At 43.7% G+C, this 19,310-nt stretch overlaps 1 protein-coding gene across 4 annotated transcripts in view; it reads left to right on the forward strand.

Moving 5' to 3' along the window:
* ppargc1b (peroxisome proliferator-activated receptor gamma, coactivator 1 beta) overlaps positions 1–1,717 on the forward strand; it is a 138,435-nt gene extending 136,718 nt beyond the window's left edge. For 2 of the 4 annotated variants that reach the window (XM_078231091.1, XM_078231093.1), the window contains exon 12: positions 353–1,717. In XM_078231091.1, the coding sequence (XP_078087217.1) occupies positions 353–456 (104 nt within the window). In that variant the 3' untranslated portion in view covers positions 457–1,717. The remainder of the gene's footprint in view (positions 1–352) is intronic. The other 2 variants (XM_078231089.1, XM_078231092.1) reach the window with 1 other exon arrangement.
* Positions 1,718–19,310: the final 17,593 nt, after the last annotated feature.

The following is a 19,310-nucleotide window of genomic DNA, read 5'->3' on the forward strand; positions in this document are numbered from 1 at the left end:
TGATGGAAACCCATGTGGACACAGGGAGAAAGTACAAATACCACACAGATAGTGACCCAAAGCTGGAATTGAACCCTGGTCCCTGACGCTGCGAAGCAGCAATGCTAACCACTGTGCCACCGTGCCACCATGCCACCCCCATTTGAGTATATAGTGGAATGTTGTATGTAACAGACTAACCTTAGACTACAATTATTGTAATTTTCTGTATCAAAGATTGCATTATAGTGAATGGAACTAGTGTTGCACCTGGAAAATTATCCTGGTTAAAATCATTCTTTAGATTCTATTGAAGTCCTTAGTTTATAAAGCAAAAGTAATGCAGAACTAAAAATATCTTGTTTAATTTTAGATTCCAGTACAGAGGACCTGGACCCTGCTCCAATTAAAAGCAAGTATGACACTATGGATTTTGACAGCTTGCTGAAAGAGGCACAGAAAAGCCTGACTAGATAACGGCCTTACATCTACTGCCTACAGAGGATGCCACAATACCTCAATCAAGGCACTTTTCATTTGTTTACCTCTGTCCAGTAGAACGGGACATTTGTCCTTTTACAGTGAAACAAAAATGAAGTTTACATGAACCAAGCTGCTTCTGTCTGTGATTCTTTGGGTAGATGTCAAATGTCACAAGTTTGGGCAGTTTAGTAGAACTACTGCTCACTGGTTGTTGTGTTCCCATGAGTATACATAAAACAATAGTGGAGTTGCAGCTGTGTTCACCAATTTTAATGTCTGTAGTTTGGGATACTGTGTTAGTATAATGGGAATTGGGTTAAAACCTCGGGTGTTTTACATGTTTCATGTGCTGCATTTTAAAATGTAATAGTTTACATGTATTGAAGCGTTTTCTGTTGTAATTTATTGTGTGCTTCCATTGTTTCAACTATGCACTGTAACTGTAGCCTTGCCTTTTCAGTCCTGAAATTTCCTAACCAGAAATGTTTACATGTAATATTATAGACCTTACTATCATTATAGTGAACTAACATATCTAGGTTGACAAAGCTGTACTGTAAGTCATTGAATAGGTGCATATCAAGAAAAAAAAAATTATAGCTGGGTGCATGAGTGATAATTCCATTAATTGGTGGGATCATCAGAATGTTATAGCTATAGCTGATGAAAGTAAATTAATCTAAAATCATATACTGACAAAAAAAGAAGAAATAATGTTTTATTATCGTTTCAGTATGTGTGCAATTCATTTAAAATGTATGAGTGGGAAGGTATGGGGAGTTCAGATTAAAAAGTTTGATTTTTCTTTCAACTTTTTTAATTTTTGGAACGCCTTACTTGTTTAATTACTGTTTTATAATTAGATTTTTCCAGACAGTTATAGTCCATTTTTGGTAATCTAATGTATTTTATTTATGATCGTAAGATTGAAACTTTGGAACCTTATACCTTTCCACATCAGCTTTAAGTGTGATTAAATAAGTCTCTAGCTTCTAAGCAAATGGCATATTATGTATTTTTAAAATCATATCTTATAGTTTCCTAGAGAGGTAATTCAAATCACAAACTGTATTAAACATTATATTTTAATGTCTTGTAAATATGTTGAAACCTTCTGAAAGCCCCTTTAATGCACTTGTTTACATTAATAAAATTGCAGAATGTAACCACATTCTTTTAACAATTGTATTTTATTTTTCAGTATTTCAATGGTTTGCCACTGAACATAAATAGCAATAAAATGATGTAGGAATTGATTTTTTTTGTCCTAGTTCAATTTTATCCACTGACCCATCAAACCTAAAGCCTGTCATTGAAAGGGAAAATAGTCTGAAAATGACTGGTCTGCACTCTAACTCACGGTGACCCTGTTCTCCAGTTGCGTGTAATGTTGCACAAACATTTAAACCTGTGATCATTCTGATTTGAATATGCATGACGGGTTTTCCAATTTAGGTTTTCCATAATGTACAACCAGTCAGACAATGGCTACGATCACAAAAAGTTGTTTGTTTGCTGTCATGACGATAGGGAATAATAGCTAGCTTGGGAAATGTTCTATTTGCAAAGCAAAGTATGAGTACTTGCTAGCACCCGCATTTTACGGTGGTTTCAAAGCATATGCGATAGCACATTTGATTTGAGCTTGCTAATGTAGCGTGTCCGTGAAGTAGAGAAAGCAAAAGGAGAGCTATTTTAATAAGTGTCTGTAGAGGCACTGGTTGAGAATGTGATACAATGGAGAGATATAATTTATGACAGAGGCAGCCTCTTAAGGGCCATCCCGAACGGCTTCAATTTTTAGGCTGGTGGGGAGATTGAACTTCTGTTGGGGAAGGCCAAAATACAAATGAGTTACACCACGACTAAGCATTGATGTGCAAGATTCACAGCCTGTGGTCAAACACCAGTTGAACGTTGAGGGAGAAGAAATCTTTATTTTCATTCCATTATAGGATGGAATTGACATGTGGCACCCAAAACAATACTTGTACAGTCAATGGCATTCTGCACCATTGGAAAGCTTGAAATCTTAGCAAAGCCCAGTGCTCATTCTGTCTCATTATCTCCAGCAAGAAAGAATGAAATGTAGTTAACTCAATTTGAATGCAGAGCCTTAGTAACATCCCTTATTCGACAGTGAATGATAAACTGTGAGATATCACAAATTTCTCCAACCCCAGCCTGGAAGGAGGCAAATGCATGAAAATTCACCACCGTGGGGAAATTTGCAGCAATTGGCAGAGCCCTTGTCCAGTTCTGAACCTAGAATTTTGGCTGCAACAGATGGGCACATTTCAATGAGAATGTCTTCTTGAAGTATGAACATCTTTGGCGGAATCTTACTGGTACGTCTGCTCGAGGTTCATACGATCCCGCCCAAACGGAGAATGCCGTTCTCTGAGCCTCACCCGCCCCCCGAATCCGGGTGAATGTGCCAGTAAAATTCCGGCCCTTGTTTGTTGCTAAAATACAGAAAGGAGAATTGCTTCCTGAGCAGTCTAGATTAATATAACCTCCTTCTAATAGCTCTTCCGCCCTTCTTCCAACAATGTTTCCTACTCTTTGTGGCCTCTGATCACAATTAATCGTGCTGTCTTTAAAGGGGAATGTGGTCCAGTGTATCCATGTCTGAGAGTACCTGATTTGTGCAGAAGCCCTGAGGCTAGGAACTGCCTCTACACATGTCTCTGTCCAGCACAAAACACCCTTTGGACTCGGGTTATGGGACTGGGTATAATACTGCCCACTCCTGACATTCCCTGATGTCAAGAGTGGGCAGTATTATACCCAGTCCCATGTTAACCTTTTCTATGCCTACTCTTATACTAAACCTCCCCCAAGTCTTTATCCAACGTATTTACGATGCATTCATGTTAACGCAACATATTTACATCTGCTACCCCTTCTTCCCCCAGTCTCTGTTTACAGGTGCTCTGATGGCTTTATAATTCTTCCAGATCTTGTCTTTACAACAGTTGGAGTAGTGGTAGATTCTATTATACTGGGTAAACCAAAATAAATAGGAGATTGTTTTGAATAGGGTCACTCTGGGATTAATTGTCCCAGATTGATTGATCTTAATTGTCACTTTTCGTTATTTGGAGTTCTGATGGAATCGATGGTCATTGGTTTATCCCATTCCTTACAGAAAGAACTCATTTATTGTGTTTATCCTGTTTTTCTTCAGTCCTGAGATTCACCCTGATGCATGTTGGGATTGAATATGCCTCTTCATGTTTTGTTGGTGTGACTTATCAACAGGCTTATCTTGCAACTCAGCTCTCTGTGTAGCAAGATTCTTATTGGTTTGCTTCTTTGACTCATTGAGGTGTGGATGGATGGTAGCTGCCTCTCTGTTGTTTTACTGCTGGACAGTAGGAGCTGCCCTGCCATGGCTTGCCTTATCCTCTTAAGATGGATTGTGGACTTTGAATCACCTGACAATCTTAATGGCCTTTTCAAGGGTCTAATCTTCCTTAGCTTGAACCATGTCTAAGGTATACCATATTGCAAAGGCCAGTGGCAGGCTGGAAGATTGGGAAACTTTCAAACATAAACATTGGAATATTTAAAAAATAATAAAAAGAGCGAAGGTAAATTACGAAAGAAAACTAGCACAAAATATCAAGAAGGATAGCAAAAGCTTCTATAGGTAAATAAAAGGGAAGAGAGTCACTAGGGTGAATGTTGGTCCCTTGGAAGATGAAACCGGAGAGTTTATAGTGGGGAACACTGAAATGGCAGAGATGCTAAATCAATACTTTGCCTCAGTTTTCATGGTGGAGGACACTAGTACCCTTCCTATAGGAACGGCAAGTCAGAGGTAATAGAAAGGGTAGAACTTAAATACTCAACATCGATAGGGAAAAGGTACTTAGCAAACTATTGGGATTGAGGGCAGATAAGTCCCCAGGCCTCGTGGCCTACATCCTAGGGTATTTAAAGAAGTGGCGGCGGAGATAGTGGATCCATTGGTTATAATATTCCAAAATTCCCTGAACACAGGAAAGGTTCCAGTGGATTGGAAAAATGCTCATGTAACGGCCCTTATTCAAAAAAGGAGGGAGGCAAAATATGGGAAATTACAGACCAGTTAGTTTAGCATCTGTTGTTGGGAAAGTGTTAGAATAAATTATCAAGGAAGCAATATCAGGACATTTGGAAAGTCAAAACACTATCCATGAGAGTCAGCATGGTTTTATGAACGGCAAATCATGTTTGACTAATTTGCTAGAGTTCTTTAAGGATGTAAAGCAAAGTGGATGATGGGGATCCTGTAGATGTAGTATATCTGGACGTCCGGAAGGCGTTTGATAAGGTGCAGCACAAAAGGTTAGATCATATGGGATTTGGGGTCATTTATTAGCTCGGATAGGTGACTGGCTGGTGGACAGCAGACAGAGAGTCGGGATAAATGTTTTTTTTCTGGATGGCAAATAGCTGGTGGAGTGCCACAGGGTTCTGTCCTTGGGCCCCAGCTATTGACAATCTCTGTTAATGACTTGGATACAGGGATAGAAGGCGCTATAGCAAAATTTGCAGATGACAGAAAAATAGACGGGACAGTAAGTTGCAATGAGGAAATAAGAACCTTACAATTGATATAGATAGGTTAGGAGAGTGGGCCAAAATATAGCAGATAGAGTTTAACATGGACAAGTGTGAGATCATGCATTTTGGTCGCACAAATGGGACCTTATTATCTAAATGGGCGACTTATTATCTAAATGGGGAGAGACTTCGGGGTGCTCCGATGCTGAGGGATTTGGGTGTCCTCGTTCATGAGTCACAGCAAACTAGCATGCAGGTACAACAGATAATAAAGAAAGCAAATGGAATGTTGGCATTTATAGCTAAAGGAATAGAATATAAAGGTAAGGAAATATTGTTGCAAGTATACAAGGCATTAGTGAGGCCGCACCTGGAGTATTGTGCACAGTTTTGGTCACCGTATTTGAGGAAAGATGTAGCGGCATTGGAGACAGTTCAGAGGAGGTTCACTAGATGATTCCAGAGATGAGGGGTTTGTTGCATGAAGAGAGATTAAACAGTTTAGGGATATACGTTCTGGAATTTAGATGAATGAGGGGAGATCAAATTGAGGTTTTCAAGATGATAAAAGGTATGGATAAAGTAGACATGGAGCGGATGTTTCCACTGGTGGGGCATTCTGGGACAAGGGGTCATAGTCTTAGGATAAGGGGTAGTAAATTTAAAATAGAGTTGAGGAGAAACAACTCCCAAAGGGTTGTGAATCTGTAGAATTCAGTACCCCAAAGTGTGGTGAATGCTGGGGCAGTGAGTAAACTTAAGGAGGAGTTAGACAGATTTTTAATTGGTAATGGGTTGAAAGGTTATGGGGAGAAGGCAGGAAAATGAGGATGAGGAGCAGATCAGCCATGACCGAATTGTGGCACAGACCCGATGGGCCGAATGGCCTAATCCTGCTCCTATATCTTATGAACTTCTGTCTGAGAGTGCATCGTCCATCACAGATTAGCTCTGATTTCAGGTCACCATCGTCACAGCCTTCAGCCATTCTGTACAGCTCAATAATGAAGGAATCAGCAGCTTCTTCTGTTTGTTAAACTTTGCCCTTTCCAGAGTCTTGTTTCTGGTCAGATTAAAATATATGTTTTTAAAACTTCATCAAATTTTTCTGAGGATCCAATGATCCCTTGTCTAGCTTCATATCATCAGCTATTGATGCGGCACGGTAGCACAGCTATTGGTAGCATGGTACATGGAAACATAGCATCAGCTATTGGGCGGCACGGTAGCACAGTGGTTAGCACTGCTGCTTCACAGCTCCAGCGACCTGAGTTCGATTCCCGGCTTGGGTCACTTGTCTGTGTGGAGTTTGCACATTCTCCTCGTGTCTGTGTGGGTTTCCTCCGGGTGCTCTGGTTTCCTCCCACAGTCCAAAGATGTGCAGGTTAGGTTGATTGGCCCTGTTAAAATTGCCCCTTAATGTCCTGAGATGTGTAGGTTAGAGGGATTAGCGAGTAAATGTGTAGGGATATGGGGGTAGGGCCTGAGTGGGATTGTGGTCGGTGGAGACTCGATGGGCCAAATGGCCTCTTTCTGCACTGTAGGATTCTATGATTCTATTGGACATAACGGATAAAACAATGTGTTAACCTGCTGAGCTTCTGTCTTTTTGTCCAGACCTAAAGCAATCATGTATCTAAGAAATCTCTTTCTCCAACATACCCAATTTTGTAACCGGTCTGGGCCTTGGATGCGTCCAAACTGGTCTGGTAAGGTAGATTTTTGATCTATTGTCATTTAAAGTTAAAAATGTATATAACTTTGAATGCTTTTATATGCTTGTTTTCAATAAGGTTTCCCGCACTTGTTAGTTTTAGTGGGCTTCCACAGTCATGACGTTTGTCATTTGTGGTTTTTCAGCAGTGACTCCCTGGATCAACCTTGAGTCTTCCTCACAGTCTCAGGATTCTGGATTCTGGCTTTTGCTGGGATTTTTAACTGCTGATTATTTGTTTAAGTTTTTTTTTGACCGGAGCAAGGTTGGCTGCCACATGGTCAAGTGCCAACTAGGGATTCGACCTGTTCGTACTGTGTTTTAAAATGGGAATTCTGACCGCTGCTGTCTTAAAAATTGTTTTTTTTTCAACTCAATCTGGCCAAGAACCTAGCTCACTTCTGGTAGGTCTTCTGACTCTGCACTAGCTGGACTTCCATGGGGTTCAATGGAGTCTTCTGCCTTCTGCTTCCAATCTGCTTTGCAGCTTTTCTGTGCCTTCACTTCTGGTGCTTTTTTTTGTCAGGTCAGGATGCTACTTTTTCAATCTTCCAGGTTTCAAATTTCTTCTCCAGCTTCTGTAAGGTTCTGCTTTGATCCTATAGCTGTCAGCATGTTGTAAGACATATAGTTCGTTAGGTCTCATGAAGTGAGTCATGTATAGTTTAATAGTATTTGTTAACTACTTATAATTACATATGTATATAGAATACAAGGCCTAAGCTAAGAACTGAATCCATGCTTGCCTCTACACACGTCTCTGTCCAGTGCAAGACTGCCCTCTAAACTCAGACCATGTGTTTCTCGATATCATAGTGTGGGCTGTATTGTATCCAGTCCTGTGTTAACCCTTTCTACGCCAGGTACCTGTACCACAGTGTGTAATTATAGATAACATTTTGGAGATCTAAGGGAGCTGCCTATCACCCCAAACATTAATGCTAATGATCCCAATTCCTTGTCCCTTATATAAAGGGCAGAATGAAGAGTGTAGTGTTATTCAATATCAGAATCATCTGTGGATTGGGTTTGTTATTGTGGAAATTACATAAATTACAGAAAGGCATGTTGTAGAAATGTCTGAGTCACCTCATTCCTGGTTGCAGTGGGAGATTTAATCCTTGCTCTCTTTATGCTCTGCCTTGACTTGACCATTCTGTTGCTCTTCTTTCTGAAAAGGGTATGGTAACCTTGCTGTTGTTATGGTACTCGACGAGCAGCCCATGTGAGGTTATCAAACAGACCTTGGATTTTCTAGCATGTAAAGTCAGGTGTAGAAAGGCCAGATACAGAGTGAGGTGTGTTGCAAGACTTGTTATAGATCAATTATAGTCTTGGCCAGAATTCTCCAGCTATTCTTGCCCCGTCACCGCTGCAAGCGAGGATGGAGACTTTGGTGCTCAGCCAAACCTCGGTTCACTGCAGTGAGGCGGGAGAATCCCACTGGCGTGAATGGCTGGAAAATTCCGGCCCATATACAAAATAAGGCATAACTGTTTCAGGGAGTTTTAACTGTAGTATTATAATGTAAGAGGGGAATTTCTTGTCAGTTCAGGCTTTAACAGTGTATCCAATTGTTATGAAACTGTTTTATGAAATATGTTTTTAATTTACCCCTAACTGAATGTTTCTTTGAAAAGACTAAAGTCACGTTCCAGTGACTTGGAATCACAGCTTTATGGCTACACATTTGCATCACTGTATCTTCTACGTTCCAAAACCACTGTCTGAAAAGCTGCACCAGGAATAAAATCCTTGAAAGAGATGAATGGGGATCATCTCCTATCCCTAATTAGCAAAGCATCCAAACAAGCTCCAGTACTCAACTCAGTGGAATGAGCATTAGACATGATCACTCGGACAATGGGACCCTGTCTAAGGGACAATTTCCCAAAACTAATTAAGTTATGAGGAATACTCTGCTTTTTGGCTAAGATCAAGCATAGACTCGAGCCCAAGGTCAGGTATAATGCCTGCTCTTGTCAGCTTGGATCTAGTATGACTTCCTTGTGGGGACCATGAATTGGATTCAATTTGAATTTGAATTTTTTTTAGAACAAACCAGTTGATGGATTAGGGGCTTGCATTGTCCACTCTGCGCAATAGCTTTTGTGACTTTGAGAAAAGAGCAAAATAAAGTATAAGGAATGCACCAGCCAATTAATGGCCACTTAAGGTCTTCATCCCGCCACTGCTGGTATTATACTCTTGACCGGGGAAGCCCATGCCATATAGGAAGTCCAGCACCTTTAGCTGTGCGGTCTAGTCTGGGAATCATAGACTGTGCAGAAGGAGGCCGTTCGGCCCATCAGGTCTGCACTGACTCTCATATCTCATCCAGGCCCTTCCCTCTGCCCTATCTCCATAACCCCATTCATTTACGATGGCTAATCCATCTAACCTACACATGTTGGGATACAAAGGAGCAATTTACCATTTCTGGATTTGAATACCCCCATTATAATCTTCTTTACTCTTTGGTTTCTGCATCACCTCAACCTTTCAATTATATTATCGCCTTAACATTACTGCCAAATATTTGTCCTACCTATATCTATCGAAGCACAAAGTGTTTCTACTTTCATGGAACTTCGAACACCATCACCTCCCACATTCTGTCAGCTTCACTGAATTCACCACCACAGTTCACAAGCAAGGTAGCAACCTCTAGAGACCATCCATAACAATGCTTCTATGATCCTTGACTGCTTCTGTCATCATTTATGAGTGCCTAACAATGCTCTGAGGGTATTGTATCATATCTACAACAAGGCTGGTAGTGTTCATATGGTTTCAATAGGTTCCACAAGGGACACTTCCACCACCGATGACAAACTTTCAAAAGCAAAGTCTGTCGCCCTTTGAAATAAACCTAAAATGTTAACTCAACTTTCCATTCTCCATGGATGCTGCCTGACTTGTTGAGAGCTTCCATCATTTTTTCTTTGTTATTTAAGCATTTTTTAGAGTGATAGAAAAGAGCAGCAAGTTTTACAAACACTGAACGGAAGCTAATGGACTGACTAGTCTGCAAAGTGCTTAATGGAAAATTGTTGTGTAACAGAATAATTGCAAATAGTGAAGATAGTGAAAGGACAGGGATGAGGCTCTTAAATAAATGTGCAAAAAAATGGAAAGTTGGAGATAAGAAAGAACTGCAGTGCGGAAAAACAGGCCAACAACCCACATGGAGACATCACTGCCAGAATTGCATTCTTTCTTAACCATCAATCTGCTTCACCTCCCCCAGATTCCTACCGACCCACCCCTCATTACCAGTATCTCCTATTGTAAAGCAACTGGAAAAATGGAGGCATTGTCTGAAGTTGCTAAGATCATTTTTCTTTCAAATTGGGACTGCAGTAGAAAGGTGATATCTTAAATGCCTTTTTCTAAATTTTGTATTTCTGAGTATAGGCAACACTGTGCTCTGGAGCGGATGCCCTGACATCAGAGTGCTGCTGATTGTTTCACTTGCATGGAAAGACGTCCCTTTAAGGAGCCATCTGCAGACTTAAGGGTCACATGACCTGGGGAACCAAGCAGGGTGGTGGGTCACCTTGGTGAGCTAGGGTTTCTGTTCCAGAACCTTCTCGGGAGCTGACTGACCGCCATGAGGCTACAAGCCTCTGTTATTAGAGTTATAGGTAAATAAACGTTACTGTTATTTACCTTACTGGTGAACAGGAAATATTACATTCAGGTAGACTGTTTGGTATGTTAGACTTTCTTAAAGACTTAAGTACGTTTTGGCCAACATGATTTATTGGCCCAGATATTCCGGTTTCCAGATTGTCAGAGACCTGATCTACCCCGCAATATGCACTTGGGAACCCTGGGGAATTTCCAACATGCTGACGCCGTGGGAATTGCCAGGTGAAGTTTGAACCTGCGATTGTCCTGCTCCCTCGGGTCCTCTGAAAAAAGTCTCCGATTCTTCAGACTGACTTACCTGAAAAGCTAGACAGGAAATGTTAGACGCAAAGATCATAGCATTATGTATCTCCTGGATAACTATTAAGTCTCCCCTCAACTCCCCCTACCACCCCCCCATGTTAGACGCAAAAATCATAGCATTATGTATCTCCTGGATAACTATTAAGTCTCCCCTCAACTCCCCCTACCACCCCCCCCCCCCCCCCCCCCCCCCCCCCCACTCCCCCCCTTAATCACCCATCACCTCAGAATATGCATATGAAGAAATAGCTACTGGTTATAATTAATTAATTCGATAAAAATATAACATGAACCATTAGTTTCACTCATATGAATGAAATATGGCTATCGTGTAACATTATTAATTTACTGAAGATTTGTTAGCTTGTACAAGTACAACCTGAGGTAGTAAACCAAAGCCACAGAGCTCATTTTGGCTTCAATTAAAATGATCATGTACTTTAAGAGCCAGAGTATTAATATAACACCCTCAGGTTAACAGAAAATGATATCTGCCACTCGAGTCCATTTTAATTTGATGTGAAAGCCACTCTTTGGGATTGTGAATCTAACAATACAATGAACGAGACAACATGTTAGATGCTGTGAATATCACATTTTATGTAACAGCTAAACGTAACGTCAGTTGTTGATGTGATTCAATGCAGTGGAAAAACAGTAAGACATGGATGTAAAGATGTATTAATGTTTCTGTCCTTCTCCTCTCACCCACTCTCACCTCCCCTTCCCTCAGTGGTACCAAGGAAAAAACAAATTGTGAAGTCAATAATGGAGGGCAGTTTCCAGGCGACAAAAGAACTATAGCCAAAAATAGCCTGACTTTAATGGGAAGGTCGAGGAAAAGTTCAGTACAAGTATTGCCAAGATTGCTCAGCTGGTTTTCACTGGAATGTAAAGCAAGCTAAAAAGCAGATGATCTGACCATTAACATTCTCATTATTGATTTACAAGACGTGTAGGCTTTGCTGGCTAAGCCAGCGTTTATTACTCATCACTAGTTGCCTTTGAGACGGTGGTGGTGAGCTGCCTTCTTGAACCGCTGCTGTCCATGAGGAATAGATACACCCACAGTGCTGTTGGGGAGGGAGTTCCAGGATTTTGGCCCAGTGACAGTGAAGGATTGGCGATATATTCCCAAGTCAGGATGGTGAATGGCTTGGAAGAGAACCACCAGCTGGTGGTGTTGCCAGTGTCTGCCGCACCTGTCCTTCTAGATGATGGTTGTCATGTATTTGGAAGGTGCTGCCTAAGGAACCTCGGTGAGTTGCTGCAGTGTATCTTGTAGGTGGTACACACGGCTGCCACTGTTTGGTGGAGGGATTGAATGTTTGTGGAAGGGGTAGCAATCAAGTGAGCTGGTTTGTCCTGGATGGTACTGAGCTTCTTGAATGTTGTTGGAGCTGCCCTCATCCAGGCAAATAGAGAGTATTCCATCACAATCTTGGCTGGTGCCTTGTGGATGGTGGACAGTCTTTGGGGAGTCAAGAGGTGATGATGGTTGTCATGTCATGTAATGGACTCGCCGCAGGCTTTCAAGTCTTTAACCTCTGCTGTTTATTGGAGCTTGCTACATGCATAAATCAGTTGCCATGAATCTTAAATTACAATAGATTTGTGCCAACATTTTAAGATCAACTGCTCCCCCCACCTCCACTAACACCAGCAGGTTCTGCGGTTGGGAGGGTGGCGGGAGGGGGGAGGAATGCATAAAATTGCATGGACAGAATTCCCTCCAGGATCCTGCCCGCTCTGACCCAGATGCAATTTTATGGTGGGGTGGGCAGGGCCTCAGGCAGGAAACCGCCGATGTCCCTATTCCAATTTAAGGGCCTTTTCCCTGCCCAGGCTCAATCTTTAGGCTCTGGGGGCTGCCAGTTGGGTCAGGGTGCCAAACTGAAAATATCTTCACCCTCAATCTCAGGCTGGAAGAGGAAAGGGGTGGGATTGGGGAATGGGTCAGGAGTAGAGGTGGGGGGGGGGGGGCGGTGCTCAGATTTGCCGCGCCCTCCCCTCAGGGAACTTGGAGCTCCAGCCCCCCATCCTGAAAATTCAGACTTTGGTTCATACTTCAAAAGTACTTAATTGGCTGTAAAGTGCTTTGGGATGTCCTGAGATTGTGAAAGCTGCTTCACGAATGCAGGTTAATTAATTTTATTTCATAAGGATTTGACTGGACCACTAATGGGGAGAGCTAGAATAGACTCAATGAGCTGAATGAGCACCTTCCGTGCTGTAAATGTCTCTGACTCTAACCTTATGTCTAACTGTCCTGCCAGTACTTAGGTTGCCATTTAAAGATGGGAGGAGGCACATGTGCAGCATTAGCACCGACATAGGCTCTTTGTACCAACTGCTCTGTTTCTGTTTCATAAAATTCTTTGTGGCCTAAAGCTAAGCCATTAAAAGCATTAGGGATACTGAAAAGAAAGGTAATTTTTCACAGTGTTGAGTAATATATTCAAGGAATGCAGACTGACCCTGTAGAGAAAATTGATACTTTTCTTTTGAAGAGTTTTAATTTAAATCTGTGAACAGGTTACTCAACTCCAGAAAGGTTTCTTTAAAGGCATTGGCGATTCAGCTGTTTGAACTGGATCTACAGATTTCGGCCTGTTCTGAGAGTCGTCATGAAAGACAAAAACAAGTAGGCAAACATGTCAGAAGCTTATTAGGGGCAGCTACTTTAGATCTGGGTCACTCAGTTCTTGTGCTTTTCATGTCAAAAGGCAATTCTTTCAATGACACTCCTGGGTGTACATTATGTTCCTGGACAGTAAAAGGGTGTCTTATCAATATTATTATTTGTGGGTGTTCAGCGCAGAACAAATTCTCTGTCAAACCTCAGTGCCTTCTCTAGCACAGCAGCCTGTTGTTTTGGCAAAACTCACATGAATGCTTAGTGGAGCGTACAGAGAGCAATCTATTGTTAATGTTGTATGAGCTTCTCATAAATATTCCTGGTTTGCACTCAAGACTTCCTAAAAGCAGAGGCACACAATGCAGCAACCTGCTTTCTGAATCATCCCGACACCCTGCAGTGAAGCAAGTTTGCACAGTACACAAGGGGCCGCAAAGAAATGGTAAATTTTCTGGGATACCTAAAATAAATCATTGGCATTCCTCCAATTCTTTATCCTCCTTAAGATGATTACCTCAAAGCACTTCCACTGACACCAAAGCTACTGTGGGACCATAGTGAAGTGGCCATTCTTCCCATCTGAACGTAGACGGGGTGGGGTGTTATTGGACCATTTGGCTGTGGGAGGCATCGTGGCCAAGACTAATATTCTAATTTAGCATCCACACACATATTTTCCAGCAGAGATTGTTGGGCTTTTTTTAATAGCAGAAATGGCTGCTTGTTCATTTCTCCTTTCCCCTGCCTGATCAAACTAAGACCAACTTTAGTGCCCCCCTACAAAAGCAAAATACTGATGCTGGACATCTGAAATAGAAACAGAGAGTGCAGGAATTCTGCAGCGGGTCAGGCAGCATCTGAGAAGGGAGAAACAGAACTCGTGTTTAATTCAGATGGCTTTTAATTCGAATTGGAGAATTTTAAAGATGTAATAACAGGCTTTAAGCAAGTACAGATGCAGGAAAAAGTGAGAGGGAAGGAAAAAATAAAGCAGGGTCAAAAGCAGGAGATATTAAAGCACAAAAGGGGCAACGATTCAAGGTTAAAAGAGATGGGGACATATAAAGAAACAAAAGATGAGTCTGGAGGAGGTGTCAATGGGAAAAGTAGGATCATCACCAATAGGTGCAATCCAAAAGAATTAGTGGCAAAAAATGTTGAACTCAATGTTGTATACTGAAAATTGGAAAATGCTTAATCAAAAGATGAGGTGCTGTAGTTTGAGCTTACATTGAACCTCACCAAAACAGAGTAGGAGGCCGAGGACAGAGTGATCAGGTTGGAGTAGAGAATTAAAATGAGAGGCAGAGCAGAGGATCAGGCATATGGGCTAAATGGAAGTATTTCACACAGTGGTCCCCAACCTGCATTTGTTCTCCTGAGAATAGACGACATGAACAGTGAATATGGTCTAATACCTTGAAGGTAAGCTGCTACTTAACCTGAAGGAGAGTTTCAGGTCCTGGACAGTGAGAAGGAAGGACGTAAGAGGGCAGGTATTTAGGTCCACTATGCTTGCATAGGAAGGTGATGTGGGAAGGGGAATGGATTTTTAAAAATTCTTTCATTGGATGTGAGTGTCACTTCTGAAGCGAGCATCTACTTGCGTTTAAGATGGTGGTGAGCTGCTTTTTACTGCTGCAGCCTATGCGGTGTAGGCACATTCACAATGCTGTTAGGAAGGGATTTCTAGGATGTTGATCCAGCCACAGTGAAGGAATAGTGATATTTTTCTAAGTCAGGATGGTGTGTGGCTTGGAGGGGAACTCCAGGTGATGATGTTCCCATGCATCTGCTGCCCTTGTCCTTCTAGGTGGTAGAGGTTGTGGGTTTGGAACATGCTCTTAAGAAAAGTACAGCACGGGAACAGGCCCATCGGCCCTGGAGGATTGGTAACTTCCTGCAGTGCATCTTGTAGATAGTACACTCTGCTCCTGCTGTGTGTCAGTGGTGGAGAGAGTGAATGTTTAAGATGGTGCATGTGGTACCAATCAAGTGAGCTATTTTGTACTGGGTGATGTCAAGCTTCTTGTGTGTTGTTGGAGCTGCACTTGTCCAGGCAAGTGGAGAGTATTCCATCACCCTCCTGACTTGTGCCTTGTAGATGGTTAGACTTGCTTTGGGGAGTCAGGTGGTCAATTATTCCTGTCAGAATTCCCAGCCTCTGACCTGCTCTTATAGCCACAGTATTTATATCGCTGATCCAGTTAAGGTTCTTGTCAATGGTGACTACATTATGTTGAAGAAGGGGATTCAGATGTGGTAATGTCATTGAAAGTCAAGGAGAGATGGTTACATTCTCTCTTGTTGCTCCAACAACACTTGATTAGCTTGACACCAGAGGACAAAGTAGCCTGCTTGACAGGTACGCCTTCCACCAATATTCAATCCCTCCACCACCGATGAACAGTGTCAGCCATGTGTATCATCTACAAGATGCACTGCAGGAACGCACCAAGGTTCCTTAAGCAGCACCTTCCAAACCCATGACCACTATCATCTAGAAGGTCAAGAACATCAGATATCTACCACTTGGAGATTCCCCTCCAAGTCACTCACCATCCTAACTTGGAAATACATCATCGTTCCTTCACTGTCGCTGGCTCAAAATCCTCGAACTCCCTCCCTAACAGCACTGTGGGTGCACCTACACCTCAGGGACTGCTGTGGTTCAGAAGGCAGCTCACCACCACTTTCTGATGGGCAATAAATGTTGGCCTAGCCCACATCCTGTAAATGAATAAATAAAATAAAAATGTGTCTGGCACTATTGCAGCACAAATGTTGCTTGCCACGCATCATCCCAGACTGACTGCTGGCCATGTCTTGCTTCAGATCTGAGGAGTCACGAATGGTACTGAACATTGTGTGATCATCAGTGGGCATCTCCATTTCTGACCTTATAACTGATGAAGTAAAGTAAAGTTTATTTATTAGTCTCAAGTAAGGCTTACATTAGCACTGCAATTAAGTTACTGTGAAATTCCCCTAGTCGCCACACTCCGGCGCCTGTTCGGGTCAATGCAACTGACCAGCACATCTTTCAGTCTGTGGGAGGGAACCGGAGCACCTGGAGGAAACTCACATAGACATGGGGAGGACGTGCAAGCTCCACACAGACAGTGACCCAAGCTGGGAATCGAACCCGGGTTCCTGGCACTGTGAGGCAGCAGTGCTAACCACTATGCCACCGTGCCACCCCACTGTGCCACTGTGCTGGTGTAGCTGAAGGTGGTTGGCCCAGGACACTAGTCTGAGGAACTCCTGCAGCAATGTCCAGAGGTTGAGATGATTTTTCTCCTGAGCATAACCACCTTCCTTTGTATGAATGACTCTAACCAAATGGAAAGCTTTTCAACTCAATTCCCATTGACTTCAACTGTGCCTGGCCACCTGGGTTCAACACTCAGGTAAATGCAACCTTGACGTCTAGGGCAGTCACTTTCCTCTCATTGTGGGTGATTGAAGAGTGGAGGCGTAATCATCCTTTCAGAATGATGCAAGAGAAATTGGGAAGATGTGTTTGATGCAGATGTCATGCCAGAGGTGGCAGGAAACGTGAAGGATAATTTCATTGCATGTGGAGATTCCTGGGATCTTAGAATCCCTACACCGCAGAAGAATGGCCATTTGGCCCATCGAGCCAGCACCACAGCAATCCCACAAAGGCTCTACCTCTGTAACTATACCTTGCTAGCTCCCCTGACACTGAGGGGCAATTTATCGTGGCCAATCAACCTAACCCGCACATCTTTGGAGTTTGGGAGGAAACCGGAGCACCTGGAGGAAACCCACGCAGACACGGGAGAACGTACAAACTCCACACAATCACCCAAGCCGGGAATCGAACCTGCATCCCTGGTGCTGTGAGCCAGCAATGCTAACCACTGTGCCACCATGCCGCCTATTGCTTAAATTCTTGGTGCCACTCCCATTCTGATCTCTCTGCTCTTAGCCCCTGTCACTTTTCCAGTGAAGCCGAATTGAGATTCATCATCCAATGAGACATTTCACAGTTTTCTGGACCCAACATTGAGTTCAACAATTTCAGATCATAACCACTGTTTCCATTTTGTTCAGACAGCAGCTATCGGTCTTGATCCTCTATTATGCCTCTTAATTCTCCATTATGCCTCTAAGATCACCCTTTGTTTCTCTACTTAGGGCCTGATTTTACCAAAGTTTCGTGCCCGAAATCGTGGTAAAGTTGGGCATCGGGCCTAAAATTCGATCTGCACCTGACTCATGGCAGATCGCGTCTTTACCGAGCCCCGATCCGGGCGCGGGTCTGGTGCGTGCCCGAATCGGCCGGTGCGACGATTTAAATGTATTTGCATGCATTTAAATCGACTTAATGAAGCTCACGCCCAACTTTACCGACGAATCCAACCTTACCAAGTTGCGGCCCGTTTCGCGTCCGCGCATTAAACGACCTGCTCAATAAAAGTCCGAAGGGGACTCCAATTCAGCAGGGGAACCGCCAAAGCCAAACCCCCCCAACCATCCTTCGCGTACCCCGCCCCCCAACGAACCACCCCGGCAGCCCCCCCCCTCCCCCACCCCCCCCCCCCCACCCTGATCGGATCCCCCTGGGAGGCAGGCCCCACCGGCAGAGCCCCCCCCCCCCCCCCACACACACCCCCCCCCCCCCCCCCCCCCCCCCGGGATCGGACCCCGCTGGGAGGCACACCACCGACCTAGCTTGATCACAGGTCTCCCTCCATCATCCTTCCATCTGCAGTCTGTCGACAGCCTCCTGCATGTTCCTGGCCTTGCTCTGCCTTTCCCTGGGGGGGGTGAATGGAGAAGGGGAGTGACGTGTCTGCCCCTGGGGGGGGGGGGGGGGGCACTGCCAATCTGCGGCCAATCCCTTCTCCCCACCGGAGGAGGGATCGGAGGAGAGATCCCCCCCCCCCCGCCCAGGGGAGACACGTCACTCCCCTTCTCCATTCTGCCCCCCCCCCCACCCCAGGGAAAGGCAAAGCATTGCAGACAGCAGAGAGGATGAAAGGAATTCCCTTTGGAGGATAATGTCCACGTTATAATCACAGGAACTAAAAACCTGACAGTCCAAAATCTGGGATAATATTTCAAAATGTATATCCCCCCATCCCTGTCCTGTAATATTATCCCAGATTTTGGACTGTCAGGTTTTTAGTTCCTGTGATTATAACGTGGACATTATCCTCCAAAGGGAATTCCTTTCATCCTCTCTGCTGTCTGTGCTGCTTTGTCTTTCGCGCCCGGGCGCGCAGCCTGCGGTCTATTCCGAACTGCGCATGCTCAGTTGGAGCTCCGGCCGCTCCAACAGCGCTAAGCCCCGCCCAATAGACCGGCGCCGAAAAAAGGCGTATGGGCGCGCTGGAGTGCGGCTGCCGGGCGTGGATCCGTTTGACGACCGGACCCGGCACTTAGTCCCGATTTGGTAAACTCGGCCCCTTAGTTTGCGCCATTGTCCATTTTGCCATTTGAACTCTCTTGCCTTCCACCCTATCACAAGTGGTTTCCATTTGTTTTTTTCCTGCTCCTTCCCCTGTTTGTAATATATATAAATGATTTGGAGGAAAATGTAACCGGATTGATGAGTAAGTTTGCGGACGACACAAAGGTTGGTGGATTTGCGGATAGCGATGAGGACCATCAGAGGATACAGCAGGATATAGATCAGTTGGAGACTTGGGCAGAGAGATGGCAAATGGAGTTTAATCCGGACAAATGTGAGGTAATGCGTTTTGGAAGGTCTAATACAGATAGGAAATATACAGTAAATGGCAGAACCCTTAAGAGTACTGATAGGCAAAGAGATCTGTGTGTACAGGTAGATAGGTCACTGAAAGTGGCAACGCAGGTGGAGAAGGTAGTCAAGAAGGCATATGGCATGCTTGCCTTCATCGGCCAGGGCATTGAGTTTAAAAATTGGCAAGTCATGTTGCAGCTTTATAGAACCTTAGTTAGGCCGCACTTGGAATGTAGTGTTCAATTCTG

This window comes from Mustelus asterias, chromosome 16 (genome assembly GCF_964213995.1).
Source record: "Mustelus asterias chromosome 16, sMusAst1.hap1.1, whole genome shotgun sequence".
Classification (NCBI taxonomy): Eukaryota; Metazoa; Chordata; class Chondrichthyes; order Carcharhiniformes; family Triakidae; genus Mustelus; species Mustelus asterias.